This window comes from Sabethes cyaneus, chromosome 2 (assembly GCF_943734655.1).
Source record: "Sabethes cyaneus chromosome 2, idSabCyanKW18_F2, whole genome shotgun sequence".
Taxonomy (NCBI): Eukaryota; Metazoa; Arthropoda; class Insecta; order Diptera; family Culicidae; genus Sabethes; species Sabethes cyaneus.
The window spans coordinates 147034462-147052434 of NC_071354.1; the positions used below are offsets into that span (position 1 = coordinate 147034462).

A 17973-nucleotide genomic window follows, 5' to 3' on the forward strand; every position below is an offset into this window, starting at 1 on the left:
ACTTGCCTGGCAGGCGATTTTAGAAATTCCGTTCTCTGCACCCGCACGCAGGGCCGAGACGGCCGCAAGTCGCTGGCTGGAATGGCTCGACTGCGGCAGGGAGGTCGAAGGTGTCCATAATTCCAACTACAGTGCGTAGAGGTGAGTCTGAGTAGAATCACTAAATCAGTACAAGCTAAATTAAGAATGCAGGTATACTGCTACTCGGAATATTTCGGAGAGTCTTAGTGAGTGGTTTCAATAGACACAAATTGTTCATTTACGGCTTCATATTTGGACTTTGTTTTCTCATGATCGTTCTATCAAACTATATTTACAAAATACTACCTATTACAGTTTAGGATTAGTTGAATATTTGTTTACTTTTTGTTTGTTTGCATGGTTCAATGTAAGATTTGTGTTTAGTCGCTGCTCGTGAAAAGCGATAATTACATGTGTGTGCTCATCTATCCAATGTTTATCCAAACCGACATTCTCTGTTGAGCAGAGTACTGTCCGATTTACTGATGCTCTGTAATTGTAGTATCTGTTACAGTTTTCCAAAATAGTTTATGTTGATTCTTTGTTTACTTAGTTTGTTTCTAAATTACATTACTATTAAAGGAGTGTCCTCGAATACGGGGAATACCACCGGTAAAACAGGACTTGAAACTTCGATGTGATCGAACAAAGTAAACATGTACAACATAACAAATGCAGTCTGCACTCAAAGGAAGAATTTCACGATTCGTCATACAATTAACAGTAATGTAAATCAACTACTGAACATGGCTCTTGAAAACAAGATAGCCAGGAGCGAAAAAAAATCTTAACGAAAAATTCCAAATAACATGAAGCGTGATACGTTCAGTAAATTTTACAAATTTTTAATGATTACAAAAGGTATTAGCACATTTTTTTCACCAAACAATACCTATAGTGCGTCAAAATGTTCTAGAGTACGATTCATTTTAAAATAAAACTGGTAATTACGATAAATTTTCAAAGCTTCCAAACAGTTTGTAGCGTTTGAATGATAATACAGTTCGAAAAATACATTAGCTATTGGGTGCTGTCAGTAGTGTGCAACTGAAGGTTGTCATTCATTGCAAATTTTAGAATGCGGAAGATTGAAGTCTGTTTCTTTCAATCGACACAACCGATAGTGTTCAGCGTAAGTTCTCATTTTTTTGGTTTTATAGCGCCCGTTCCTAGGTTTCTAGTCAACTTAGAAGGACGCTGCTTACAATAATTGATAGTATGACCACTCGGTTTTAGAGGTCCGCTTACATGTACGAAATTTAGTTGATTTGAGTGTTATTTTGTTTAATGAGTGTTTGCTTAAAGAATATCCTAAAAACTAAAATCTTATGCCTCCAAGTTTACACCTGGTGTTAAACCGACAGGAGGTAACCTCATGATTTTGCTTTATTTCCTAATTTGTGTCACTCTATATTTTCATCTTATCAAGACATACAGTTCTTAAGTATTCACCTTTTACTTTATTTTACACTCATTAAATGGTACAATCATCCGTATAAATAAATTTGTCTTCAACTTGTTCTTAGCTAATTAAACAATCATTCAGGTAAACTTATCGAATAATGTCAGTAACATTATTCTTGTAATCAGCATATAGGCCCGCTACTGTAAACCTAACGTTCGTTCGTTTTGTGAACGGTATGCCTCGGAAAGCTACTAGCAGCAGAGCGGAAGAAATGGATTTCGAGCTGTACCTGATTTTCGAAACGAAAATTTAAAATATATAGGTAGGTATATCATCTGAACAGACAGTTGCGAAAATATAACAGTCGTTACGGCGATGAAATAAAAATGAACACGAAAAAATTATTAGTGAGGCGACAATACTTTAAATAAGTTACTATTACTGTTACAAAATGAGCTATTTGTCCATCGAAATTAGGTTAGATATTTTTTACTTTTGTGATTTTTTTTATCATTACTGTTTTCAATTTATCAATTTTTTTTTCAAAATTTCCATCAAATTTGTGTTTTTCATTTCGGTATGAAAAATTAAAACAAAATAAACGAATATTTGTAAGATTTAAGAAGTCTCACAGCGCACCATAGAATATTACTTAAATTCTGTAAAGACAGGAAAAAAATAAAGATGTTAATAGAAACAGTTTTTTACTGTAGTTAAAAAAAGCGTTGTAGCTGTGTATGATGATGAATTACAACAAAGTTAAATCGAACTTTCTTATTCTTAGCTAGGGATGAAATTAATATCGTAGGTATGTGAAACCATGTGGTTTGCGTGTGGAATATGTAGACTGGTGCTCGTCAAACTGCGGTTAGCAACAAAAGTTATGGATGTGCGCTAACGACGTCTAGGTTAGAAAATCATTTAGATTAAACTTGGCCAAAAACCGCTAGCAACGACACTACACACTGAATAATTTCAAAGATTTGAGAGAAGGAGAAACCCCTGAAGAAGTGGATGGAAGTTATCCCATCTACAAAAAGGGCGATCGGCTAGATTGTTGTAATTACTATGGCATTACGCTGGTCAATGCTGCCTACAAGGTATTCTCCCAGATTTCGTCTTATATCCCAAATAGCAAGAGAATTCGTAGTGCAGTACCAGGTGGGCTTTATGAGGACTCGTTCTACTACAGATCAAATTTTTACACTCCGACAAATCCTCCAGAAATGTCGGGAGTACAACGTGCCCACGCATCAAAATTTCGTAGAATTCAGGGTAGCGTACGATACAGTCGAGCGCGAATAGCTGTGGCAAATATACGGTTTTCTGGAAAAACTGAAGCGGCTGGTCAAAGCTACGCTCAAGCGAGTAATGTGCTACGTGCGTGTTTTGGAGGCACTCTCGAGTTCTTTCGAACCGCGCAGAGGGTTGCGGCAGCCCGCCCGGTTAGCTTCGGGGTACGATGCTGGTCTAACAAGCCAGTCGTCGTATGCTCGAATCTCGTCTGGGAGGTGCTGCTATAGAGTCAATAGGATCGTTTCACTAGCCCTGTAATTGTCCTGTACTCTAATAACCGGCTGCGAAGTCTGTCGATAAACAAGGGTCAAGTTCTCAACAGGACGTCCATACCCATGGCTTTGCTTTTTTTGGTTGCAGTAAAGGAATGGGTTGTCCTGTATGTTATTTAACATCGCCATTGATGGTGTCATCCGGCGAGCGGGCATCAAAACGAGAGGAACGATCTTGGCCTACTCCTAGCCTTCGCAAAGGATTTTGACATTATTACTAGAATTTTTAGCAACCTTGGGACGTCGGAGGCAAACTACGCAGAACTAAAAACGGAGGCTAGGAAGATTGGGTTACAAAACAATGCGTCGAAAAGCAAATATATGGTAGGAAGAGTCTCCAAAGAAAACAACGTTTGCCTCCTACGAACAGCGACGATTGGAGGCGATAAACTGGAAGTGGTTAATGAGTTTATATATTGGGGATCTCTAGTTACCGCCGACAATAATACGAATAAGGAGATTCAACGACGCATTCAAGCACGCAGAGGTAGTCCTCTATAGACTTGAGTCTGTAACTTTGTTTGCAGAAGACATACGTGTACTTGCCGTATTTGAATGAGAGTTGTTGAGGATTTTGGGCGGAGTACAAGCGCAGAGCGGAGAGTGGCGTAGGCTTATCAACCATGAGTTGCAGACATTATCGTACACATCGTACACATGTCGAAAGTTGGGAAACTACGGTGGGCCGGCCACGCCGGACGATTGTGCCGGACGAATCTTTTCTCTTCAAGAACCCCACCGGCACCAGGAGAGGGGCCCAACGCGCTAGGCGGCTCGATCAGGTTAATACCGACTTGTGTGTGTAGAGACGCTCAACGAATTGGCGACGACTAGCCCAGGACCGAGTACGGTGGAGAGGAATTGTTTATACGACAAGACAAGAGACACCATGTGTCCGAGTTTCCTAATTAGACATGAGTTTTGCACCCAACAGGTTTTATTTGATTCCGAAAAGGTCATGCCAACCTCTGGCCGACTTGACGCCAAATCCTTCAACTGCGGTCATTTGGAACACACAACAGGCATTTCGAAATATAATAATATTTGATCGATTCTGAAAATGAGACCTTTCAAATAAATAGGTTTCGTAGATATAGCACATTCAGAAAACTGACCCATACACTATAGCGCCGTGAAGTTGAGGAATTGTAAATTAATTAAGGTGAAATTAGCAGCCATCGATTCTGTCAATTTCTGTTTGAAACAAAAATTCTGTTCGTGAAAATATGTTCGCTGTGTTCACATTGGAAAGAAGAACGCAGTATACACATTTTTACAAACAGAACCCCACTTTTGGGCCCAACAACTGCTTCCGAAATTGGGCTCTCCGAAGAAAAGTTAATGACTGCTAATTTCCCATTAGTGCCCAATTCCCATTCTGGCATACAAAAAAACAGTTATTGCAGACCATAACTATTCACTATCAAATAGATTAAGAGTGATTAATGGCAGTTTTAAATCAGTAAGCTAGCTTACCTGCTACCATAAACGATGTAAGTGCAGATTTCTCGATAGCACTGATCGTACGTCGTTTGTGAACCTTAAAGCATCTAAAAGAGGTAACAATGACAACAAACAAATATCCATTGGGTCCGAAAACCAGGACTTGATCGGTATGGCATTATTTGGAAAACAGCGATACGCACCGGGAGAATTGTCTATGATAAATATCTGAAAAGAAGATTTAATACTTTTTAAGCGAAACTATCTAACGTGGGATTCGTCGGGTTGAAACTTACTCTGTTAAGGTCGCCACAGATCGCCGATAAATCCTTGGTGTAGGAACCAAAATCTGGCGTACAGTGCTGCCGGTAATAACGACGTTTCAGGATGTTTCGTCCGTTGTCTAGTTTATCGGCGACCGCTGCGCCGTAGATTTCCATACTAGCTGTAAAGACAACTAGGTCATACCACTGCGATACCTGAAACGATTCGGAAGATGATTAATTTTATTCCAAATGGTTTACTTTTTCGTTATTTAATGTAATGGAATTAGAACCGTTTCATGGGCTGAATAAAATATGCTGGGAAATCCACCTAAAGTTGTACAAACTATAACAGTGGAATATAAATCCAAATAATATTCTCCGAGGTGCGATAAATTAATTCGTATTGTGGTCTTCTTTAATCACCGTACGTTATTCTTTTCGGATTTAAATTGATTTTTCTCGGTGAAACCATTTCAAAGAATTAATTCGTATTGTTATTGTTTAATTTTTTATAACGGTAGTTTTTTACCATCGAGGGAAGGGACGGTAGAAGTAAGTAATGAAACAAAGATGTTGACAGTATCCAGAAAGGGACAAGGCGTAAGGAGAAGAAAGGAAAATTAGGAATGTTTAAGTTATGATTTTTTATTAACTGTTCTCTGTTTTTTAAGTTTCAAAAAATAGTACATAATAATTAATCATAACAGAAGCCAAAAAAAATCTATGTACCCTCTAAGAAGGTTAATTATTATCACTTATGCACAATTTTTCTAATTTAAAAATCATGAACCCACAATTGGCGCACGTGGATGTTGTTTAATAATATATATGATAGTTTTTCTCTCCATCATAGCATTGATCATGGCGAAAAGCAATCAATTATCACATAATTCAAAATCGTTATGTTATCGTTTGTCATTAAGAAAACAACATGATGCGTTACTAACACTTAAGATAAGTTTGTTGGTTATATATTTAGTTACCGATTCGATTGATACGCGTTTCAAGTCAATACAATCTAGAGTCAATTTACCAGTAGTAGCCCACTTTCGTGACAAGAAGCCTCGTGTTGAATTCAGTCAATAATTGACCGGTAAAAAAATGACGCAGAGCGTACTGAACTCCATAACCATATCTTTACTTCAGAAACCTTTGATAAAATCCTGTTTGTTTAATATAGAAATCATTGATAAAATACTTCGAACTGTCTGTACGATGCTATTGAAGACCATAAGTAAATAAAAAGATATGATAATGGAGGACAGAAAAGTGGAGGTAACCGAAACTGCTACTGCAGTGGACAAATTGACAAACAACACTACAAAGACACTACAACATTTACACTCTAAAACTAAGAAGTTTTTAATTTTGTACTAACTATTCAAACCACCCCCGTCATATTTAGCAGCAATCAATGGGGCAATCTGTTTTATCAGCTCGGACTAATCTGCAATAATGAATCATTGAAACAATCAAGTGCCCATTACAGGTTAACACACCCTATCTATGGCAGAAAATAACATCATCAGCTGCTGTCGGGTTTGATTCGAACTTTGAGTAGTAACGCGTCCGGCAAAATGAGCGATAAGCCTTAGGTAAAATACGTCACACAGTCTTATCACCCGAAAGTAAACAAGATAAGTGTAAGTGTACCCCGTAAATTTTCATGTGTTGTTGCACTGATGAGAAATCAAAATTCTCTCAACAGTTGGAGTGTTGATTGGAGCTGTGTTATCTTTGCGAAAGTTATCACTATAGTTATTAGGGCTGAAACAAAACAGAAATCAACCGATGGTGGAAAATTAATTATATTAAAAGCATTGGATATTTACAATTTAGTTCAATGAGCTTAAATCTTAAAAAGATACATTATAACAAAAAAAATAACAAAAACGTATTATTTCTGGTTCTAAATTCAATTTAAGCGGATATAACGGGTGGCACCTAAAATTTTGGAATTTTTTTCTCAAGCTGTCAAAAAAAGACAAAGATATGTAAAGAAGATCTGATTTACCGAAATTAAAAATACATTATCCATTGTTGAAAAAAAATTAGTGTACATTTGAAAACGGTCCGTAATCGGCCGTTCGGCGAAACTTATGTTGAACCAGGCGCATTGTACGGTCGTCATGTCAACTTTGCGAAAGCATCTCTTGATTCTACCAATCAACTGTTTGCGATTCGTTCAGTTATTCAATTCAGTTATTTTTGTATACAAGAAACTCAAAATCCCGAAGAAATCTTCGATTGGGCGCACTGAGACAGATTTGTCGGGTCGTGGTTTTTGAGTTCAAATAGGATTGAATGGGACGATTCATGGACGATTGTGTTTTTTCGGCGTAATGTGATGATGCTCTATCCGGCCAAAACACGTATTTAACATCTGCATGATATTTTTGTAGAAACGGGATTAAAATTTTCTTCAAATATTCGTCTGGTGCACATCTTAATTGACAGCCAAATCAGAGGGCTTATAGTTGAAGGCACTAGAAAGAGAACGATGTCCTTCTGCGTCCATAATTTTGGCTGGTCTTCCACTACCATGCTTGCGAATGGTTGTTGTGCATCTTAGGATATGGTAAACAGTCGAAGCCGCAACATATTCGCTTTTTCAATGTTGTGCCACATACTTTTTGCTGACATTTCTGTGTCAGTTCGTAGGAGTGTACAACGCGGTCCCGACATGCTTCTTGTTTCGACGCCATTTTAAGCAAAACTGGGTAAGCATAAACAAAACAAAAAATATTGACAAAAAGAAGAGAAAGAGAGCTAACACATACATACTCTCATTTCTCTCTGAGCTCGTTTGTTGTTGAGTATAGGGGCCGCGAAAAAAATCCAAAATTTTAGTTGCCACCCGTTAGAGTCTACTTTAATTGTTCAAATCGTAAAACTGAAACATACCTTCTACTAACGGCATAATGGTGTATTGATAAAAGCCCTATTAGTGCGTAAGAATCATCTTCACGGAACGAATCATCCTTTGTCGAAAACAATTAGATTTAAGAAAGTTCGGCCACCATGCGAACAGTGTGGTATGTTCTTTCCGTCCTTGGGACGCGCTCGCAAACATCAACTGATGGAGCATAAAAATGATGTGGCAGCCGAGTGTAAGATCTGCTTGAAAACCGCCGCAACGATTGCCAACCTACGACGGCATATGGTAGTCCATAGCAAGGAACGCCCGTACGAGTGTAACATTTGCGGCGTACGCGTTAGAATTAGCAAACTTATCCTTGACGATTACCAGGGTAAAACCAATTACCATTGTGATGCGTGTAACAAACCCTTTCAAACCAAGAATGAATACTATGCGCACAGAAGTCGCGTACATAACAAGATGACTCTTAAGCCTCCCATGGACAGTGACTAGTTATTGACAGTGACGAACTGTAAGTGGTTGATGAATTCGTATATTTGGGATCTCTGGTCACCGCCGACAATAATACGAGTAAGGAAATTCAACGACGCATTCAAGCTATGAATCGAGTCTACTTTTCCATCCGCAAGATCAGGAAGCATTCGCCGCCGCACAAAGCTGACGATGTACAAAACGCTAACCAGACCGGTAGTCCTTCACGGACTTGAACGTTCACGTAGTCACTAATGTGTTACTAGCATTGCAGCACCGTAACTACAAAAGACACAATAAAACTTTATTCAGCAAAATGGTAGATAATAACTAATTCTACAAATATCCCATACAAACTTTGTCAAATGACGGAACTGTCAAATGAATCATAATTGAGTCAAAGTGATCGAACCATCCCTGATTCGTTTCATAATATCGGTATCTTTGTATACTTGGTAAATTTCGTGGGTCATGCGCCTGCGTCACACTTCTTCTTCTACTAATAAACCACCAAGAACTGATCCCAGGATCTTACGCTCAAAAACACTACACCAAGAGCTCATCGGTCGCTCTCTTTCAACGTCCACGCTTCGTGGCCGTAGAGCACCATCATGAAAATTGGTAGCTTATAGAGCGCGAATTTCGTACCAAGTTACAGGCTACGGAATCCGTAGAAGGCGCTGTTGGCAGCCGCTATCCATTTTTTTACATCACGACTCACATCGTTGGCACAAGTCACAAACCCAAGTAGCACACGTTGTCACAATTGAGACGCAGCAGCTGATATGCGACAAATTTAAATATAAAACTTGGGTTACAGTAACTTAAAATATAACAGTTGTGTAACCGAAATAGCGCAACTTATGTAACTAAATATGGTTACATTAACAGTTACTCAATAACCAATATGTAACATGTATAGTTACAAAATGGTTACTATTGAAGTTACACATAAACTGTAAATTGATTTTCAATTGGTGGCAAATTAGTTATCTTGAAACTTTTATTGCATAGCGAAAACAATGCAGTAGGTTACATATTGCTAGAATAAAAGAAAATTATTTCAATCTACGGTTGTCAACGTCCAGCAGTAAATTTAACTGTTGAATATAGAAGAGTGTATAAATTTCGCTTGTTATTTCAACACAAATTTTAATGCAGTTTCAAATTTATGGTGAAATGCATGATTCTAGCTTTGAAAAATTCACGCGCTCTTATTTAATCTAGCTTTTCGTTATTTACTTCTTTATAAAATTGATTTTTTGTAAAACAAATATGTAGCATATAAAAATTTTAATTTTCTGATTTTTTCAATTTATTCTTAGTAATAATGAATTAGTGGAGCATTCACCTAGAAATCATTAAAAAATAAATTGTTTTCGCTATCACTTAGTAAAATAAAATGGCTATGAATTTGGTTTGGTTTTAACTACTACACCATCGTCCTTGAAGTTTTGTATCATTTTCGGCATGTTACACATGAAATGATTTTAAGCAGACATTGTTCATGGATGTCGGGAAAAGGTATTTTTGAGTGATTGTTGTGAAAAGAAAGTGTTAATTTAATATCAAAGAATAGTTTCAGTTTGAATAAAACAGTTTATCAGCAGTGTTAATCATAGAAGGTTACATTTTAGTTAAATTCTAGTTGCACGTAACCTTAGCCTTCGACCTGGTTACGCTATTGGTTACGGTAACCAATATTAAATCTGTTGTGGTCACCTAGTAACTAAAATATTTCTTATGTCGTCATTTCTAAGTTACACGGTAACCTATTTTCATTGCCGGTTTCGTTTCGATGTAACTTGATCGTTTTGACGTTTGAGAATAATCAAAGTTTGTTTACTTAATACCAATGTCTGTGCGGAGAAGATTCCAAGTACCATCAATTTAGTAAGTAAACGCATCTACAAGAGCATTTTACAACCCGTGTACCAATTGTTTATCTTTACTATTAGTAAAATTCTTGAGATCTAGTTTTTGCTCCGTTGTGTTTACAAGGAACAGTGAACAAGTTGTTGCGAAAATGTTACTAGCCGACTTTTTTTGACTTCGTAACTGCACGTAACGAAAAATTAACTGTTTTGCGACCAGCAAGTTGGTGACAGTTTGGAAAAAGGTTTGATTTGTGTCACTTGATAACTATTTGGTAACTCGTAACTGAAAGGTGACTGTTTTGCGACGACCAAGTTGCTGACAGTTCGAATAAAAGGTTTCAATTTGGTCCTTTGGTAACTACCTCGTAACTTTTTGAGATTTTTGTCACTAGAAAACTAAAAAGTAACTATTTTTAATTTTATGTAACCTAACTCGTTACAGGTATCCTAAATGTAACTGCTGTGCAACCTTTTTTTATTTTTTTATTTTTATAATTAGTTACAAGTGCTACTTGGGAACGTACCAAGGTAAACAACTTCGTCGACCACTTCAAAACAATCTCCATCAATCACCATCGCAATTCCAACACCCGAAGGGCTACTACGCGCTCTACCAGTCACCATATACTACGTTTTGGTAGAGTTCATGATAAGCCTTATCCTCGCAGCTTCCTGCCTACGTCTCTTCCACAGTTCTACGGTTAACACCAATGATGTCGATATCATTCACGACTCCTAGAAGCATGTGCGGTTTCGTGATGATAGTACCGCTTAGGAATTTGGAAAAACTAAAGGTACAGTCTAACTGGAATATTACCTCGAATGCCCGGCAATCGAAACGTTTCATAGAGCCAAATGCTCTTCAATCACAAAAACTATTAAACCTTTCAAAATCCGACTTGAGCACATACACCGGTTTGATAACAGGACATTGTCCTTGTAAGTACCACCTGAAACTCATCGGTAAACTTAATGAAGCTAACTGTCGCTTTTGTAATCATGAAATTGAAAGCTCCGAACATTTGTTGTGCGACTGTGTTGCACTATATCATAAACGACGTAGATATCTTGATAAGGGGCTGACTCAGCCCTGTGATATTTGGAATGCTGCTCCTAATCAGGTGATAAATTTCATACGAAATGCATCACCTGATTGGGATAAATGCCAACAGTAGTTGAGGTGGTTCATCAAACTTTGATAGCTCACTGATACGACATGGCATAAATTAAAAGAGGACACACCACAATAGATCAAAATAATGGTCGCAGTGGTAAGTCCCCAACACGGAAAAAAAAAAAAAAAAAAAAAAACCGCTTCTCTGCACGCCTGCCCTTTCGAATGTTGTATAGCGAATTCGATAGCCGTCACCTTACTTCAAACGAGTCCGACGTCTCACCTGCTACTCTGGCGCTTGATTTTTAACCATCAAGGGTAGCAGGTACCAGCCTAATCAGTTTTGTTGGAATGTTCAGGCTTAATCTTCCACAGCTCACTTCGTTTAACTGAATCGTATGCCGCCTTGAACTCTATAAATAAACGGCGAGTCTGCAAGTTAAATTCCCGGAATATGTCGCAGGGTGAACATTTGGTCTGTCGTGGAGCGTCCAAAAACTGCACTGCTTCCTCCTTGTCGTTGCACATAACAGGAGTTGGCACGGTCGGGTTTCTGATTTCGCAGATCGTTTTAAAGAAACTTCTCGTATCGTGTCTCTCGAAACAATTCTCCGCGCCTTCGCAAGAACGCAAAGTGCTGACGTTTCTAACGATGGTAAATTCTCTTTTCGGCAGCTCTAGTATCTCGGCATATCTCTCTGCTCTGGCGTATCACAGTTTAGTTACAGCCAATATGTGAGTTCCGACTCGATTCGTCTTCGTCAGTCACTCGTTGGCACTCTGCGGAGGTGGCTGCAGCAGCAGTATCCAACATTTCTCGTGCTGTAGTACTGTTCGCATCGTGGATGTGCTTCCACTGCTCGTTCAGGATCTCTGCAAGTTGTTCACCCATCCGCTCATTAGTTTACCGAGAGTACTCTGTAACAACTCTCTCTGCTGATATACGGAGAATATTCAGTCGTATCTTCCTCGTTGGCCTTGACTTGAATACGTTAGACAACCGAGTGCGGACTTGCTTACTAGAAGATAGTGGTCCCAGTCGACGTTTGCTCCCAGGCGGGATCGCACGTCTGTGTCGTCCAAAGTAATCGGCCATCAACCATAACGTGGTCGATCTGAGAAAAGGCCTCTCCGTCGGGGTGTTTCCTAAAGGGTGTCCCAAATTGCACAACGGAAGAAACGCTGTAGAAAATTACCTTACGGACCGATTGTTTTCAAACTTTCAGACAACAAAATATAGCTTATTAATGCTTTTGGCATATTTGTTTCATTCAACTTCAATACCATAACCGTATGCTCGCACCTTACGCTTAACTCCACTCATAAAGTAAGCTTAAAGCTCATAAAGCTTCATCTGTACGAAAATCCACTTTTTCTTCATGTCTTTCTCAGATTTGACCTCCTCGGGATGCTTCTGTAGTGCCTGCTTCATAATAGGCCTAAGGCCTTAGTGCCGGTACGTTGGAGACGCTCATGTCCTTGGGTACAAAAGTGACTCCGTTGGCTTCGTACCACTCCAATACATCCTTTTAATATTGGCACGAAAGTAGATCCCACCAGAAGATCGTAGGGCCCTCGTGTTGGTCCGACAGAGGAAGCAGGTGCTTCGGTAGACAATCTTTGAGGTAGATCTGCCGTTTACAGTCCCGGTAGTCATGAACGGCGCACTCCGTTTATCACATGATGTATTTCTTGGCCAAATCATGTATTTCTTATCAAACTATGAAAGTTTCTGCATCCTAGCTTCCTCCGGAACATCAAACTTGTGCTGGGCGGTGAAGTACAGTAGCCCCGGAAGCTGTCGGAAGTCCACCTTGACGTAAGTCCCATCATTCATGATGAGAGAGTTGAGGATCTTCCAGGTGTTTATGCAAAGTAAATGAAAAATCTGCTAATAATTTTATTTGAGGTCCAATTCTTAAGTCACTTCACCTCGCCTTGCAGTTACCATTTCATTTGTGCTGTCACTTAGGTAACAGGAGTCATCCAGGTACTTTCAACATCACTAATTGTGCTCTCATCTAAGATCTATGAGAATAGGGCCCTTGTAAAAATGAACAGAGTTAGCGATTGCAAAAATTGGAGTGATTCCAAACGACAACTGGCGAAAGTCGGGAGGCTACGCCTACGATGGGTCGGCAATGTCGCAAGGATGATGGATGACTGTGCACCGTAATCTGTTCTTTTCAAAAACCCCACCGATACCATGGATAGAGGGGCCCAACGACCAGGTTGAAGCCGACTTCGAGAAGCTCAATGAATTGGTGACAAGTAGCCTAGGACCAAGTACAGTGGATACAAGTTTTTGATTCAACACGAACCCCCGGTTGTACGCTGCTAGAGGAGAAGCTTGCAAAATTCAACTTTAAGATGCACAGAATATTCAATGTACTGTTCACCATGCGAAAACGAATCTGTCAGACGCTGAAACTGCTTTCTTAGAAAGTATAGCTGAAGGGCAGGCTGTACTCAGGGTACCAAAAAGCATACTTGCTCTTCAATCTTTGAGTTACATCGAAGCGAATTCATTCCGCAGAGTGTTTTGGTGTACAGGTCTAATCGAATTCCTTAAAGCTTGAACTGCTATAGGCGTCTGAAGCCCGTTCTAATTTTTCCTTCATGATCAGCTGGCCATATTCATTCCAATAATTAACGCTCAACAATTTCCTCAATCTCGTTACTGGTGTTAAATCGTTGTAGTAACTCATCCGCTAGCTTTATCAAAATATAGCGCGTAGTTTTAGAAATTATTTTAAAATTGTTATCTTCGATTTTAAGGCCGAATGTTAGAAAACATGCATAACTGATCAGTACCGAAAGTACCGGTTTTCTCTTGTACCAGTACCGGTATTTCGGTACTGGAAAATCAGCCGGTAGTACCGGTATTCCCGGTTCCGGTACTCCCGGTATCCCAACCCTAGAAGATAGAGAGCAATGTTGCCAATGATAATTGCGCACTGTACCAGCTTCGCATGACAGCCTTGCCAACACTTTCATTGTTAAGGGGGAAGGAATGCTCAAATATAGAGTCCTGTATGCACCGCACATGTATGTACCTCACACAATACACTCCAAACTACATATACTCAAAAAGAAAAAATACCCAACCCAACCCTTTAGTATGCTTCCGAATATTCCGTCATGCAAAAAAGGTTCTACAAATAATCATTCTTCTGGCTGCAGTGAAGTTGATTAGCCTCAGAGCATTGCCCTTTGTACCGCTTAGCTGGTTTCGAGGTCCGATGCTGGTCTAACAAGCCAGTTATCGTATGTTCGAATCTTAGCAATGCGGTGCTGCTAGATAAAGTCAAAAGGATTGTTGCACTAGCCCCGTAACTGTCCGGTACTCTAATAGCCGCCTGTGAAGTCTGTCGATAAAGAAGGGTCAAGTCTTCAGAAAACCGTTTAAGCCCAAGGCTTTGCATTATTGTTTGTGGCGGACTTTCTCTACTAGTAACGGGAGGAAAGAACTCTTCGTGTCTGACCTGTGAAGTTGTATCCCCGATTACTATCTTTATGTCATGTTCCGGGCACTCTCCATATGTCCTTTCGAGAAGATCATAGAACTCCTCTTTCACATCATCGGGTTTGCTGTTCCTCACACATTGGGGTACACATTTATCAGATTGCAATTAAAGAATTTGCACTTCATCCTCAACATGCGTAGACTGTCATTAATGAGCGTCCACCTAATGATACGCTTCATTTGCTTTCCATGTAATACGAATCATTTCACTGTCATTTAAAACTCGAATCATTCTGCAATTCGGAATGAAAGCTTTCTATTAAATTCATAATGTCGGAATGTGGTAACAACTTTTTCCAAAGACCATATCCCAGGCATGGCAAGTTGGCTCAATTATTAAAAAACGGATTTCACGCAGGGTGTCGATTATCCAGCGAAAATAAAATTCCCTGACTTTTCCAGGTTTTTCCAGGTGTATTTCCAAAAAATCCAGACGCAAAATATCTCGTTAATTCCTCTTTTTAAAGTGTTTATTTGACTTAATTATACTCCTGAATTATTATTTTCTAATGAGTTCATTTTTTTCAATTCAAATTCATCTATTTATGCGAAATTTCTATGTGCCAAATTAAAACTATAGTTACTATATATATAGTTCGGCGGATAGAAAACCAGGCGAATTGGCATCCCTGATTTTCGAAATTAAATTTAAAATTATGGAGAAATGTGCAGGTTTTTACGGAAAATAATCGTTAGCGGGTGTTGAAAATGACTAGTTCTATGAAAATAAAGTGTGTTTATTAACATTACTCCCACAATTCGAATTTTCAAAAACGTTTGGCTCCGCTTTTGACGTTTGATTGGCTCCCGATTTTTTTATCCGTCGAACTATATATATAGTAACTATAATTAAAACTAATTCCAACACAAATAACGCACATCGAAATTAAAAAATTGAGCTAAATAAAAATTACAAGATGTCTTTTCAGCAAAAATGAAAATAGTTTACTGGCTTATCTAATTGCCAAAAGGTGGTGGGATGAGCCGTTTTGTCTGTTTAATGATATGTATTAGGAGCTTTGCCCAAAGTTAAACGCAGTCTAAAGGAAACACCGCGCTAGAACTGTTGCCAGAATGTGGTAAATAAACATGTTGTTCGCATAACTGTGTCGCCAAAAGTAACTAAAACTTTATGATTTCTGTGTAATTTCTTCCAATAATATCAATATCGACCCGGCAACCATGAAAGAGCATTTCATTTTTGAGTGACGCGGTGGATAACTTTCAATGAAACTCACAATATAATGAATGGGTATAAATCCGCTTCAAACATTTAACTATGCAAAAAAATAAGTATAAAAGTTATTGTTCTTTAGCTTAGAACACAATTTGAAGAAGTTTTCTGACACAAAACCCGATTTGTCTGAGCAGCTATTTCGATTTGTTATCAAAATTTGAGGAAATAATTGTTGCTCAGGAATTTAAAAAATTTTGATGCCAAATGATTCAATTGATTCAATTGTTTATGCCAATTGAGCAACGCAGCATCGTTGCATTTTTTGCTCTTATTCAACTTACTTGCAGCCAACTTTTAATATTCAGGGAAATTTCCGTTTTGCGACTCTATCGAATCTCTGCTCGCAGTCGAGTTTCAAAGATATGACTGATTTGTCAGACTAAATCAGAATTTTGAGGCTGAGATGGTCTTTCATTCGAATACGCATCAAGCGTAGGTTTTCACTAGTGATTAAAGACCTGATCCGATCAGGTTGAATACCGTAGCAAATTCTTAAAGACTGCTCTTGGTTCAATTTGATTAGTCCTCGTTCCATTTACAGTCTGATCCCGGTCTGGAATTATCTAGAGGCCAAATTTGCTTGTTTTAAATGCTGAGTTTTTTTTTCTAAATATCTATGAATATTTTTTTCTCGAAGCTTCGAAGAGTGATTAACAATCTTGCAGAATTGGCTGCAATAAAACAGAAAAAGTATTGTTCCAACAAAGTATGCGCTTTGCGTGTCAACATCCACCAGCCTGGTATGGTCTTTTTATGCCACTTTCCGTACAAATTAAGCAAATTTCTATACACAACTTTTAATCTAAATTTTAATCTAAATTAATCTATCCGATTAATATCGAAGAGTCCAAAAGATATTAATAATGATCAAGTGGATTGTGAGTTTCTTTCTTTGAAACGAAAATCGATCAAATCAAACCAACCGTTGTTGAGAAACGTGATCTGGTTTAAAGCAGGTTAGTCGCATATTCATTAAATTCAAAATTTCGAAGCTTTGGAAAATATGTAGGCACACAGCAGATTGATTGCACGCGAGTAAAAATAACGTGCCATTCTTATTGATTTGGGCATACGCGAAAGCCTTGAATAAAAAGGTACTAGATACTAGAAGTAAATGTTATCCTTGCGATGTCATAACTTTTCCGGTATATTTTCTGCACATGCCAAAAATCCGTGACTTCGAATGAAATTCCCTGACATTCCCTGACTTTTCCAGGTTGAAACGAATTTCTCTGACATTTCCAGGTTTTCCCTGATTTTCCAGGTAATCGACACCCTGTCACGACAACTTGTCTAAAAATTTGGCAGTAGTGTTCGACATCGGAATGAAAATTGAAGTCCGGGTTCCGGTCCGGTCCGGTCCGATTAAAAGGCGGCACGAACTTTGTTATTCCGACTATAAAGACTAATAATCCGGTCAGATTTGTCTCTGTTCAGGTTCCGGAACCGGAACAGAGCCAAATCAGACCGGAATAAAGTCGGAATAACAAAGTTCGTACCGATTTTTACCGGACCGGACCTCAATTTTCGTTCCGATGTCGAACACTATTTGGCAGCATTCTCTCAAAATTCAATGAAGCTTTATGTGCTTATGAAGCTTAAGGTGTTTCAGTATTTCCGAAAATTATAGCACCTACAAAAAACTATCTATGAGTTTCGCTTGTGTCGGACGACGTCTGTCCGACGTCGTGCGATAAATTTTTTACTGGGTTTTTTCATTACTTTCTTCTACCGTCCCTTCCGTCGATTGTAACTACCGAACTGTAACTACCGTTATAAAAATTAGATTAAATAAATTCAAGCGGTTCTTATTACTAAGAGACAATGATAACATTTTAATGGATTTATTCAATGTAAATAGCAACTACGCAAAACCGATACTTACGATATCCAAAAAGTAATCCACGTGGGGTCGCTTGTGCACGAAGAACCGCACCGGGTGCCGGTCGATCGTCACTTTGACGGTGAAGTCGTGCGGCGTTCCAGGCTTGACGGTGTTCCGCGGCATCGCGTCATGGTGCGAGTGTATCAGCGTTTCGTCCAAATCCAGCACCAAAGTTTTGCGCTGAACCATGCTGAGCCGGTGCCGAGACACCGGCGAAAGAGGGAACAGTTCATATTTCACCGGTTGATGCTGTACAAACTAAGTCAGTTGATTATCGTA

The 17973-nt window shown here is 38.8% G+C and overlaps 1 protein-coding gene across 2 annotated transcripts in view; it reads right to left on the reverse strand.

Moving 5' to 3' along the window:
* Positions 1-267: 267 nt before the first annotated feature.
* The window catches only part of LOC128733966 (CTD nuclear envelope phosphatase 1 homolog), a 28693-nt gene continuing 10987 nt past the window's right edge, over positions 268-17973 (reverse strand). The window contains exons 3-6 of one of the 2 annotated variants that reach the window (XM_053827890.1): positions 17695-17952; positions 4734-4916; positions 4471-4665; positions 268-2085 (exon numbers count right to left, since the gene is read on the reverse strand). In XM_053827890.1, the coding sequence (XP_053683865.1) occupies positions 4474-4665; positions 4734-4916; positions 17695-17952 (633 nt within the window). In that variant the 3' untranslated portion in view covers positions 268-2085; positions 4471-4473. The remainder of the gene's footprint in view (positions 2086-4470; positions 4666-4733; positions 4917-17694; positions 17953-17973) is intronic. The other variant, XM_053827891.1, reaches the window with a different exon arrangement.